Source organism: Acomys minous (genome assembly GCF_964271855.1).
Source record: "Acomys minous genome assembly, chromosome: 13".
Lineage (NCBI taxonomy): Eukaryota > Metazoa > Chordata > Mammalia > Rodentia > Muridae > Acomys > Acomys minous.
This window is the reverse complement of record NC_140495.1, coordinates 881,556-893,726: the sequence shown is the minus strand read 5'-3', so window position 1 is coordinate 893,726 and position 12,171 is coordinate 881,556. Positions and strand designations below refer to the sequence as shown.

Genomic DNA, 12,171 nt, shown 5'->3' with positions numbered 1-12,171 from the left:
AGTCTGTTTAGATTTTCCTTTTGTGGAGAGGGAAGGTGCTGAGGTAGGGGTGAGGTTTCAATATTAGCCCAAGCTACCCTTGAACTCTTAGTGTTCCTTCTGTCCCAGCTTCCCCCGGAGCTAGAGTTAACATGTGTGAGCCACCACAGCACTTTTCTATTCCAGTTTTCTATTTCTTCATTGTTCAGTTGTAGTAGATTGTGTATGTTGTTTGTTTTTTCGAGACAGGGTTTCTGTTACACAGAGCCTTGGCTGTCCTGGACTCTCTTTGTAGACCAGGCTGGCCTTGAACTCACAGAGATCCGCCTGCCTCTGCCCCTGTCTCCCCCAGTGCTAGGATTAAAGAGGTGCGCCACAACGCCCAGCTTAGTGTGTATGGTTTGTTTTGGTTTTGCTCTTTTAAGAAATAAATGGTTTTTGTTGTTGTTTGGTTTGGTTTGGTTGGTTTTTCAAGACAGGGGTTCTCCGGGTAGCCTTGGCTGTCCTAGACTCGCTTTGTAGACCTGGCTGGCCTCCAACTCACAGTGATCCGCCTGCCTCTGCCTCCCGAGTACTGGAATTAAGAAAATTGTTTAACTTAAATTGCACATTTTTTGGCATATGAGTATCTGAAGTACCCTCTTACAATTCTTTTTTCATTTCTCTAAAAGTTATTAGCAGTATCCTCATTGCTATTGTTGGTTTCAGTAATTTGAATCTCGTCACTTCTGTTGTTGTTGTTGTTGATTGTGGCTGAACTTGTCAGTGTTATTGATCTTCTTAGGAACTAGTGTTTGGTTGTCTCCTCTGTTAGTTTTCTGCGTGTTTATTATTTCTGCTCTAATCTGTATCATTCCTTCTTGTCTGCTACCTTTGGAGTCTTTTAGATCCTTAATGTGCACATTAGGTTACTGATTTGAAGCCTTCTTTTTCTTCTCTCCTTCCTTTATTTTTAAACATTTGTTTATTTTTATTTTCATTTGTATATGACCTGCATTTATCTATGTGTACTATGTGTATTCCTAGTGTCCACAGAAGCTAGAAGCTATCATCAGATCCCCCAGAACTATAGTTACAAATTGTTGTGAGCCACTGTGTGGGTGCTTAGAATCGAGCCTACACCCTCCTTGAACTCAGAGAAATCTTCCTGCCTCTTCCCCCTGAGTGCTAGAATTAAAAGTATGTTGCTACCACACGCCGCTAGGTTCTTATTTGTACGCCTGACTTTCCTTAGCCCTTCTGCCTTTCATTATTGTAATGTAACACTGGAGTCAGTTTTCCGCCCAGAGCTGATAGTGCCTTTGCTGTTGTTGTTTGGTTCTTCAAGGTTATAGTGATGTGTTTGCTGTGGACTTTTCCAGACTCTCTTGCAGAGACTCTCCTCATCGTTGTGTGCTCACTGAAGACTGTTTTAGTATGTTCAGCTAATGTTTTGGCAGACTTCAGAGAAAAGACAAAATAACAAAATAAACCAACAACCTGTCTTCTATTCTTTGCAAACTGGCTCTGCTCTGAGACAGCGAATCATTTCCCAGGTAGCCAGGCGCGCCAGGCTGTGGGCAGTGCACAGTGGCGCCCCAGGCTGTGGGCAGTGCACAGTGGCGCCCCAGGCTGTGGGCAGTGCACAGTGGCGCCCCAGGCTGTGGGCAGTGCACAGTGGCGCCCCAGGCTGTGGGCAGTGCACAGTGGCGCCCCAGGCTGTGGGCAGTGCACAGTGGTGTTTTGCAGTATTAGGACTTTTCTGGACATGTTTCTTGCCTGAGTATGGAAGTAGCTTTCATATTTACTGCTACTTTTGAATGTCCTATTTTCTAAAGAGCATCACTTGGTTTGTCTAGGCCTTATGCAGTCTGTTTTATGTCTCTCTCCAGAAGGGAGCTCTTGCCCAGGTACCCATTGGCTGATAGTACAGCTGTAGCCTGTGCACTCGGCCCAGTGTCTATTACCCTCACTCAGCTACGCAGCACAGAGACGGCTCGTCCTGCAGCTGTGCATCCAGGCTGGACTGCTCTGCAGGCTTGAGGAAGGGAGCTCAAAACAAGATTGCTGCCGTTTGTTATAGAAGTCATCAATGAACTGTGGAGGAGGAAGGACAGAATGCCGTAGAGATTTTGTATAGCTTGGATATCTTGATAGATATTTTATTTGTTACTGTAAACTTTGATTGCTTTTCCATGGGTCCTACAAAATTGGTTCAGATGACTTCTTCTTTTTTGTGTTTCTGTGCCAAAATGAAGCTTAGAGTTTCCTTGTTATTTTCCTACTATCACTATCTAAATAAAAAGTCATACTGGTTTTTGTTTGTTTGTTTGTTTTTTAATACAGGTGAATCACAAGGGATCAGAGAAACCACTTGAGCAAACATTTGCAAAAATGGTGTCATCGCTGGGTAGTGGGATGATCAGGTACCTCCCTTGGAGACTGTATATGAACACCGAGAATGTGCTATTATAGTTCAGCTCTTGTTAAAAAGTGTGTGTGTGTATGTGCGTGCGTGCGTGCATGCGTGCATGTGTGTGTGTGTGTGTGTGTGTGTGTGTGTGCACACGTGTGCGTGTGGAGGCTGGATGTACGCAGCCCAGTGTCGATGCCAACATGGGGTCTTCTGCAGGAGCTGCAGCAGGAGCTTCTATGATCTGGATCAGCGTAACTTGTGCGTAACCTCTTCTGGAGCAGCAATCTTTCCATACTCTGTCTGATAGTCTGCGTAAAGCAAGGCGGTAGCTGATAATTCTGGTCAGAGCACTAAGAATAACCTACAATGCTACTTCTGTTGAAATTGCCTTTTAAGATGCTCTCCTTGCTTCCTGGGATTGGCCCACGTGTGCTTTTGTGCTAATGTCTGGGAGTTACCATTCTCTCTTGAGAACCGTTGAGGTGGTGGGCTCTCTTACATGCTAGAAGCCCACACTGTGTGGATAGAGCCAGGGAGTTACACAGCAACAGATGCTTTGTCTGCATTTTCACTCTTCAGGTGGGAGCACGGTGTCCTTCCAGTCCCCCTACTTGTTGTGATCCCTGAGCAGGAAGTTGGGGTGTATGCCCTTCTTCATCTAGTCAGTGTTCTCCGTTGGCTGTCAGAGCTTGGCTCATGACGCGTCGCCCTTCTGAAGAGAGGTGTCAGACGGTGGACGCCTTCCACTTAGATGTCATCTCACTCTAGAGTTGTTCTTCTTAAACACTTATCAAGATTGACAAACTTTTCTCTGTACATACATGTATAATGTACAGGCACGTCGTCTGGGGCGTAGCTAGCACTGTAGGGCTGTCTTACCTCCTGCATTCTTCAACCCCTAGTACACAGCAGACGCCTGCCTGATCCGCCATGGCTGAGCTGAGTTCCAGTACTTGGAACATGTTGATCTGGAAAGTGGGAAGAAGAAGCCACATTCTTTGCATACAGGAACAGAAAATAAATACGTGTTACTCAGTTGGATTGTACCTTTTGAAGTATACACCTCAGTACTGGAAATCTGATCTGTTTCACTAGCATTTGCTGCGTTTCTCTACTTTTTTCTGCAGGTCACTAGAATAACAAGTGATAACAAAATTTATCTTATAATAATTTTAATTAATTTGTCCTCCACTATTGATACGAGCATGGGAAGTGGGTGGGTGGGTGTGCGCGGGCGCCCGTGTACGGGCTGCTGTGGTGCTAGTAGTAAATCCAGAATGAAAGAGGCACTATATTCCTAAGCATTATGCATGCTCTGATATAGGAAAAAAGAAATCATCTTAAAGGGGTGTTATTAATAGAAGAAAATTGAATGGTCTCGTCAGTTTCTGAGTATGTGCTCTTTTGGTAGGTACATTGCCTTTGATTTCCATAAGGAGTGTAAAAACATGAGATGGGATCGCCTGAGTATTTTATTGGACCAAGTAGCAGAAATGCAGGATGAGCTAAGGTAAGCCATATTGCTGCTTTAGAGCAGTAAGGGGAGAGAGAGCTGTATATGTCAGGCTTATTAATTACATGTTGTTTAGCAGATCTCTGAAGCTGTTTCACTTGGTTGTCAGTGCCTAAATAGCTGTTTTGTTTTAATTGTTTATATTGGAAGAGTGTTCTTGATTGAAGACTAACTGGATTCTTATAGATGGACCTATCTCAGGCGTGTTCATAGTCTTTTCCAAATTGTCACATAATTGCAGTTGGTGTATCACTATTTTGTTTTTAGCAGCGCGTCATTTTATCACAGCATTCTGTTGTGAGCGTTTATAATGATAATTTTTAGTGTCCTCTCCGCAGCTTTAGATGTTTATGTCAAATGCGTGACTGGGCCCACTCCTTGTCTCTGAAAGCGTCTTCTCCAAGTGTTTCTTTTTGGGTGAATTTTTGTGTATCTTTTTACCCGTGTTAAAATTTGCCTAGAAAAAAAAAAATCTTCAGTGTAGGATTAGTGGAGGGAAAGATTTAACGTCATTGTGGTGCTTTCTGATGTGTGTGCCACATGCTAGTGTGCGGTTCATGTGCTTGTTGTCCCGTGCGTCGGTCAGGCTCGCTCGTTTAAAGCTGAACAGTCTGTTCACCGTCCTGTCCTTTGGTTTCACCTCTGACAGTTCTAGCCTGGCACTCCATGTGTACGTTTTTAATTTTTAATTTTTGACAGTTTGTTACTTGTGTACAGTATACCAAATGTACTTTCAAATTTCAGTTATCTCTCTGAGCACTTGTTCAGTTTTTAAGAATATATTAATAACATAGCTATCAGCTATAGTTAATTTCTTTTCCTGTGACGTTCCGTCAAGAGCACAGCTGATGGAGAATAGTAGGCTGGCACTGTGCTTGGCCTTAGGAGGAGACTGTCTGGGCTGACGTTGGCGGGAGAGGGGCGGCTCCTTGGGTTCACCATTAATGGCTGTGGTGGAGGACAGTGTGGTGGCTCACACCTTAACGCCAGCACTTGGAGGCAGAGGCAGACAGATATCTCTGAATTTGAGGCCAGCCTGTTCTAAATCGGGAGTTCCACATCTTGTCTCCAAAAGGAAAACAACAGCAACAACAAAAATGTAAGAAGACTCACTGCAGAAGCCCTGTCATTGTTGGTCACTGTGCTCCTCAGATAGGAGGAGTTAGGTCATCTCTCAGGACAGTGTCGCTTCCAGTGGCTTTTGAGATAGTGGCAGGAATCTGTCCTTCTGACAGGTGTCTCCAGTCGTCCCTCATTAGCCGTATGAGCTGGGGCCGGATGGCCATCCGTAGCTTCTGTCTCTCCGTTTGTAAAGTAGAGAGAACAATGCTTACCTGGTAGACTTCCTGTGTGTGTACTAGTGTCGTAGCCTTGTGTGCAGCCAGCCTCGCTGTGCTCCACAGACAGTAGGTAAAGTGACTGTTGATCTAAATACCTTCTTCAAGTCCTTCTTCCTAATATGGTAATTTTGACTTAGCTTTGATGAAACTGTTGTATTTTGGGGAATAATTTTACTTTCTAGTTTTCAAACTGAGCCCTGCAGACTTTGCTAGATATTTGGTTTGTATGTTTTATTTTTTCTCATTCAGATCTTAGAGCCGCTTAATAGTTTTGAGTATCAAACAAACAAAACGAAAAACCCAACCCTGCTATTTAAAGTTCTGCATCTGGGAGGCTGGCCAGGGCACTAAGGCTGACAGCAGATCGTTTGTTGCCATGCTCTTAACCAATTGGATGTTATCAAAAGTTTTGCTTCTTAGTGTTATCTGAGGGACTTGTTTTAAAAAAATGAAAACATCACAGAAACTTGTCACCATGCTTGGCTACTGTATACATATTTGAGTGATCAAGGAGAGAGGACATTTTTATTTTCAAAAATATACTTCTATTGTCTAGTTGCATGGTGATCCATTTTAAAAGAGACTGAAACATTTTAAGTGCATTTTCCGTCCTTTGCTTCAGAGGTTCTGATTCCATTGGTCGTCGAGGCTAAGAATCTTTATCTGTAACTCAGGAGATGCTGGTTGGGACTTTGCAGAGACTCTAAGCCCTGATAGGTTGGGACGTGGCTAAAGTGACTGTGGGAGAGACCTTAGGAGAGACGGGTGGCTTCCATAGCCTCCCTGTCCTCCCAGCTCTTCTGCGTGTGACGACTTCTGTGAAAGCCGTGTTTAGCAAAAGGGCTGTGTTGCCTCAGCCGTTTATTTTCCTATTTGGTCTAGAAAAATGAAATATATTTGACTGTTCACTCCCTCTGACCTTGCAATTTATGTGTTTTACTTAGTTTACCCCATGAGACCTGTGTCCTAAGAGCTGTGTCACTGGGGTGTTCAGTGTGCTTTGGTATAGGAGTGCTCACACAAATGTGTTTCAGTTATTTTTTAGTAGACTCCGCCGGCAAGGTGGTGGCGAACCAGGAAGGAGTTTTCCGCAGCAACTGCATGGACTGTCTAGACAGAACAAATGTCATACAGAGTTTACTGGCTCGACGCTCCCTTCAGGCCCAGCTGCAGGTAAATATGACTTTATTGAATCTTTTATTGAAAAAAAAAAAAAAGTAAAGAACCTTTACTTTTGAAAACCAGCAACAAAAAGTACTCACATTGTCCACACCTTAACCTGAGTTTTATTTTTGTACTTTGCCATCAGAGCACCCATGTGATCTTTACTTTGCTGTTTTCCATTAGTATTTATGTAATTATAGTTTTAATAATATATATTGAATTATAATTTATTAAGCCATTATGTTACTATATTTTGGGGCCCTAAGTAATAATACTATAGAGAATGTGTCTGTTTTTAATATCATTAACTTGTATTTTTTCCTTTGGGTTTTAGTTCCTTTCTGATTGCTTTGATTAAATAAACTGACAAGGTCAATTCAGGGAGCAAAGGTTTATTCTAGCTACAGTTCCAGGTTGGAGCCCGGCACTGTGAAGTGTCTCATGAGCATGTTGCTGGGGAGACGTGAACACATGTGTGTTCCTTCCAGCTGGGGAGTGCACAGCAGAGCACTCAGTCAGAGTGTTGGGTTACTTACCGAGTGTGAGTGAGGGGTTACTTACCGAGTGTGAGTGAGGGGTTACTTACCGAGTTTGAGGGAGGGGTTACTTAAGGGGGCCAAACTAACTCACACATGGCTGAATCACCTGAAGCCCACCCCAACACCAAACTGCATGCCTGGAGGTTACCGCATGACTTGCAGGCAGCTTGAGAGATTGGAGAGTCTCTCGCAGCCGTCCTGGTGACTTGAGGGTGCCTCAGCAGTCCTTACTATTACATAAACTGGGGTGGGAGGGTCAGTTTACGCCTGGTGTGTCTGGTCAGTTTCAGGGACTTGCTGAGGCTTCTGAGTCGTTTCCTTCCTTAGTCATAAGGAGCTTCCCTGCAAGATGGAATGTTTTTTATCTTGAAGGAGATTGTTATACAACGTGGTGGTATGGAAGCCTCAGGAGCTGGAGCAGCTAGTCACGCCCACAGTCAGGTGCAGAGAGACCAGCAGGGACCGGATGCTGTGTTCTTGATAGTGCCCAGTTCTGTCACAGTTCAGGACCCAGAGCAGTGGTGTCGCTCGGCCTTGAGCTGGGCTGCCACAGCAGCGGTGTGATCAAGACCGCCTCCCTACAGAGAGCCCACATTCAGACTCTTCCCAGGTGACTCTAGACTGTGCCAAGTTGATAATCAAACCTTAGTCAGGCGACTTTCTAGAAGTGCAATTACAGAGTTAAAGAGAACAAGTGCATTACTTCCTAAGAGGGTCCATCAGTTCACGTTGATGTCAGCCACAGTGAGTGAGTCCATTCATTGACCTCTGTCTAACTGCACGAGGCGTTGTTTGGTTAAGACAAGGGCCTTTTCCTTTGTTCTGCTTTGCGTTTTGTTTCTGAGGCAGGGCCGCCCTAGCACATGTAGGCTTCTAGCTCCTCATTCTCCTGCCTCAGCTTCCTCACCTGTGCACCCCATCCAACTTTTTCCCTCTGATTTAGTATAACAAGACTGTTTTGGAAATGTCGCTCAATTGATAGAGTGCTTGCGTGGTATGAGTGAAGCCCTGGATTTGCTCTCACGTTTATGTTTATGGCACATAGCATGTGGGCGTGGAATTGGGGGGATCAGGCTGCCCTTGGCCGCATGAGACCCTATCTCAAAAAAAAGAAAAAAGGTTTTTGTTTGCATTTCTTGGCCTAACATGGGCTATTAAGCCTCTTGGTTAAAAGTTTCTGACATAATTACTTTACCATTAAGATTGTGCTAAGGGGGAAAAAATGAATGCAAGCAGCTTATTCTGTATATATATTTAACTTTAAACATGAGTGAGAACCTAGACTCTAATTCACATTGGCATTTGTTGTGAGGGACAAAGTATGCTCCAAAGGTCTAGATAATTTATAAGTATTCAAATGACAGAACCAGGAAATGCCACTTAGGCATTTAGGATGAGTTTTAACTGTGCCAAAGAGATGATGAGCAGCCTCTAGCTTGTGCTGTGCTGTGTCAGTCTATTGAAGATACTGCAGCCTTCAGTTTCAGTAGGAAGGGCTAGGAATAGTTTGGTCCTGTGGCTGATTAAACACAGCCTGCTCGATTCGGTTGTATAATCTCCTTCCCCTGGTAGACACAGGTTGGTGGAACATGAGGAACTTCAGAGTATCTTTGGGCAGAAGTCTTTGAAGCGGCCTTGTCAGCTGGTGTGTGGACTCCCTCATGTTCTTTGTCCTCCAGTAGGGGCAGTTTTTGCCCAGGTAAAGCCGCTGGGTGCTCTGACTCGTACTGAGCAAGAGGTAGTGAGGTGTTGTTTCAAGTGGTTTGAGGGGTTGATGATTTGAAAGACACCCCAAGACAGGGCTCCAGCATGTGTTTGGTAGATCCCAAAGAGGAGTCCAGAGAGAAGGGGATTCGGGGACCCAGAAACCCTTGAAGTTTTATAAGAAGGGGTGTCTGTGCGCGTATAAAGGCTCATGGGTGGGCGCTGTTTTGGGGAGGATGATGGGTAGCGTGATTGTTAGAAGTCCGTGGGGTGCAGAGTGACCTGGGTGTGGAAGCGTGGGGTTGGCGGGTGCTGAGGAGGGTGACGGTGACGGCGTGGGCGGGCAGGAGGGAGCAACCACTACCGCTCCCAGCAGCTGCCGAACACATCTAGACATTGTCCTGCTGTTCTAGGCCGAAGGAAGAGTGGGAGGTTAGCTTCCTGCAGTCTGGAGGGGGTGGACAAGTGCTCTGACACATTGGGGCACACCTGTGTTTTGCACCAGCAGGAAGAGAGCCCCCGTGGTCGGGTTTGGGGACGGCTTCCTTTTCTTCCACAGTCTGCTCTGCTGCAGTCTCATCACTCACAAACATGGGTGTGGCTCTTGTTCTAGAGACTAGGAGTTCTGCACGTAGGACAAAAGCTTGAAGAACAAGACGAATTTGAGAAGATTTACAAAAATGGTAGGTAACTTAATAGGAGCAAAGTTATTCAAATTTTGAAATTAATATTTTACAATAGAACTTTAGTTGGCACTTTAATCATTATCAGCTTTGTTTTCTCCCCAAAGCCTGGGCCGATAACGCTAATGCTTGTGCCAAACAGTATGCAGGGACTGGTGCCTTGAAGACTGACTTTACAAGGTGAGCCTTTAGCTTGTTCTTCACATCAGTGCCTGGTGGTCCCAGTGCTTTCCGGAGGTCTGTGGGTCTGTGCTCAGCCCCCGGAACCTGGGCCTCACCAGCTTGGGCACTGGTGAGCACTCGTTGGGGCAGTGTGGTGCACAGAGGGCTGTCAGCTGGTCTTCTGCAGAGCTCTAGACGATGCTCCTGCTCCTTCACGTGTCCTAAGTGCTTCTGGATCTTTCCTGTAACCCTGTAGAGGGTCCCAGAGAGCAAACATGGTTCCCAGTTGCTGTGTCGTTTTATACCTCCTAATATGTGCTGTACTTCTTCATAGGGTTTTGGTTTGGTTTTTTGTAGCTAAAACTATTTCACTCTCATGTCTACTTTGGTAATGTTTTACAGAAGAAATACAATTGACTGGCCTTCTTATCCATGGTCTGTATCTGTGGATTCAGCCAGCCATTAACCAAAAGTGTTTATGAAAAAGTATTTGTGTCTGTACTGAGCATGTGCTGGTTTTTTTCTATATCACTATTTCCTCAATAATACAGGCTAATAGTTATTTGCCACATATGTGCGTTGTATTAGACATCATGAGTACCTTAGACATGGTAAGAGGGTGAGAATAGGGTATGTGGAAACACGACACCTTTCTATATGAGGGGCTTGGAACATCTCTAAACTGGTGTCTAGTACAGGGAAACAAGTATATAACAGCCACTGTTCATAAAACTGAGGACCTAGTGTGCATGTATATAATTTAAAACTGAACCTTTTTTTAACCAGAACTGGAAAAAGAACTCAATGGGGACTTGTAATGGACGGCTGCAACTCGTTACTGCGGTATTACAAGAACAACTTCTCTGATGGCTTCAGACAAGTAAGCGTGTGTTTGAATGAGTGTAGCTTTGCATTGTTACTCAGTGCAGTCAAATCAAGTTTGAACAGTCCACAACTTCCTTTCTTTACAGGATTCCATAGACTTATTTCTTGGAAACTATTCAGTGGATGAATTAGAATCTCATAGTCCTTTAAGTGTTCCAAGGGACTGGAAATTCCTGGCGGTAAGAAACGTTTTATGATTTTCAAGGTTGGAACTATTGTGTCTGAAGGCGTAGAAAACACCTCTGCTGAAGACATGGCATGCTGTTGTAAATGGAATGTACACTCTTTTCCCTCCCGAAGAGAAGGAAGTAATTGAATATTTTGCTTTCTTTCATGACTCTACCATGAATCCTTTCTGTGTAAGAACACATGAGGAATGGTGGAGGAGCCCTTTTTTCAGGAGAACGTCACTCTCTCTGTGATCAGGGGATTGCAGAGATAACTTTGTAAACGAGAAGCGAGTGTGTCTGGGATGCTCGGCTTCCTTGTGACCTCTCCTAGGGCCTCATGCCAGAGTGCAGAGGCCCTGGGCGGAAGAGAGGCCTGCTGCCCCGATGCTCATTTTGCCGGGCTGGGAGCAGAAGCACCCGTCCTTAAGTCCGTAACACCCCATCAGTGTGAAGACTCAGGGCACTGTGATTGAACCTATAAACAGTGGTACTCTATTTAAAAATAGAAACAAACCCTGCATGTCTGAGCCTGAAGACATTTTGCTCTTTTTCGGGCTAGGTGGGCGTGGGTGGTCTTGTAGCCCTGCTTATTCCTAACCAGCTGTTGCAATTGTTTTCAGCTGCCCATCATCATGGTTGTTGCCTTTTCAATGTGCATCATCTGTCTGCTCATGGCTGGTAAGTGTTCTCTTACTTCACGTCTTCTTTCCCTTCTGAGACTGTGTGTCTTACTGTGTAGCTCTGTCTGGCCTGGAATTCTCTATGTAGACCAATTTGGCCTTGAACTAAAACAGATCTGCCTGCCTCTGCCCCTGAGTGCAGGGATTAGAGGCGGGTATCACAGTGCTTGCCTCTTAGCACTCACCTTTCAGAGCGTTGAACTTGGTTGTGCATCTTGAGTTCTGAGTCCACTCAACACTTGATGTTAACTTGATGTTAAGCTTAGTGAGTACTTTGGTAATTGGGTTTTATTTTGTCTGTGTTGGTAGTGGTAAGCATCACTTTGCACTTTGGCACATTTCTAACCATAGTTTTCTGTGCTTATTAGTGGCCAATTCTTTGTTTAGAATCTTGTTTTCTTTTTTTTTTTTCTAATTTTAAATTACCATACAGGCTATTTGATATCATTATGGCATTTTCAAAAAAAGTCTTTTTATGATTCTCCTCCTGTATCTCCCCCACCACTTTCTCCTTTAATTACTATTATCACATGAGGGGTGCACATGTAGAAGTCACAGGACAACTTTGTGGAATTAATTCTCCTTCCACTTCTATATCCAGGGATCAAACTCAGGTTGCTAGGCTTGCAAAACTTGTGCCTTTACCCACGAAGCCCTGGTCTTTAACTTAGTGTGTGTGTGTACGTGTGTGTATATGTGTGTGTGCGTGTGTGTATGTGTGTGTGTATACGTGTGTGCGCGCGTGCGCGCGCGTGTGTGTATACGTGTGTGCGCGTGTATACATGTGTGTGCGTGTGCGTGTGTGTGTGTGTGTGTGTGTGTGTGTGTGTGTGTGTGTGTGTGTATCTTAAGTTAATATATTTTCTCTTTTTCTTGTTGCCAGATTACTATGCTGTGTGACAAGCGCCTTTACCCATTGAGCTATTTTGCTGGCCTTCATTTATAATATTTTGGTGT

At 44.5% G+C, this 12,171-nt stretch overlaps 1 protein-coding gene across 1 annotated transcript in view; it reads left to right on the top strand.

Moving 5' to 3' along the window:
• SACM1L (SAC1 like phosphatidylinositide phosphatase) overlaps positions 1-12,171 on the top strand; it is a 54,862-nt gene that overhangs the window by 38,510 nt on the left and 4,181 nt on the right. Inside the window, exons 11-18 of the mRNA XM_084752820.1 lie at positions 2,305-2,384; positions 3,786-3,884; positions 6,262-6,400; positions 9,248-9,317; positions 9,425-9,497; positions 10,266-10,359; positions 10,451-10,543; positions 11,155-11,212. Of these exons, the coding sequence (XP_084608946.1) occupies positions 2,305-2,384; positions 3,786-3,884; positions 6,262-6,400; positions 9,248-9,317; positions 9,425-9,497; positions 10,266-10,359; positions 10,451-10,543; positions 11,155-11,212 (706 nt within the window). The remainder of the gene's footprint in view (positions 1-2,304; positions 2,385-3,785; positions 3,885-6,261; positions 6,401-9,247; positions 9,318-9,424; positions 9,498-10,265; positions 10,360-10,450; positions 10,544-11,154; positions 11,213-12,171) is intronic.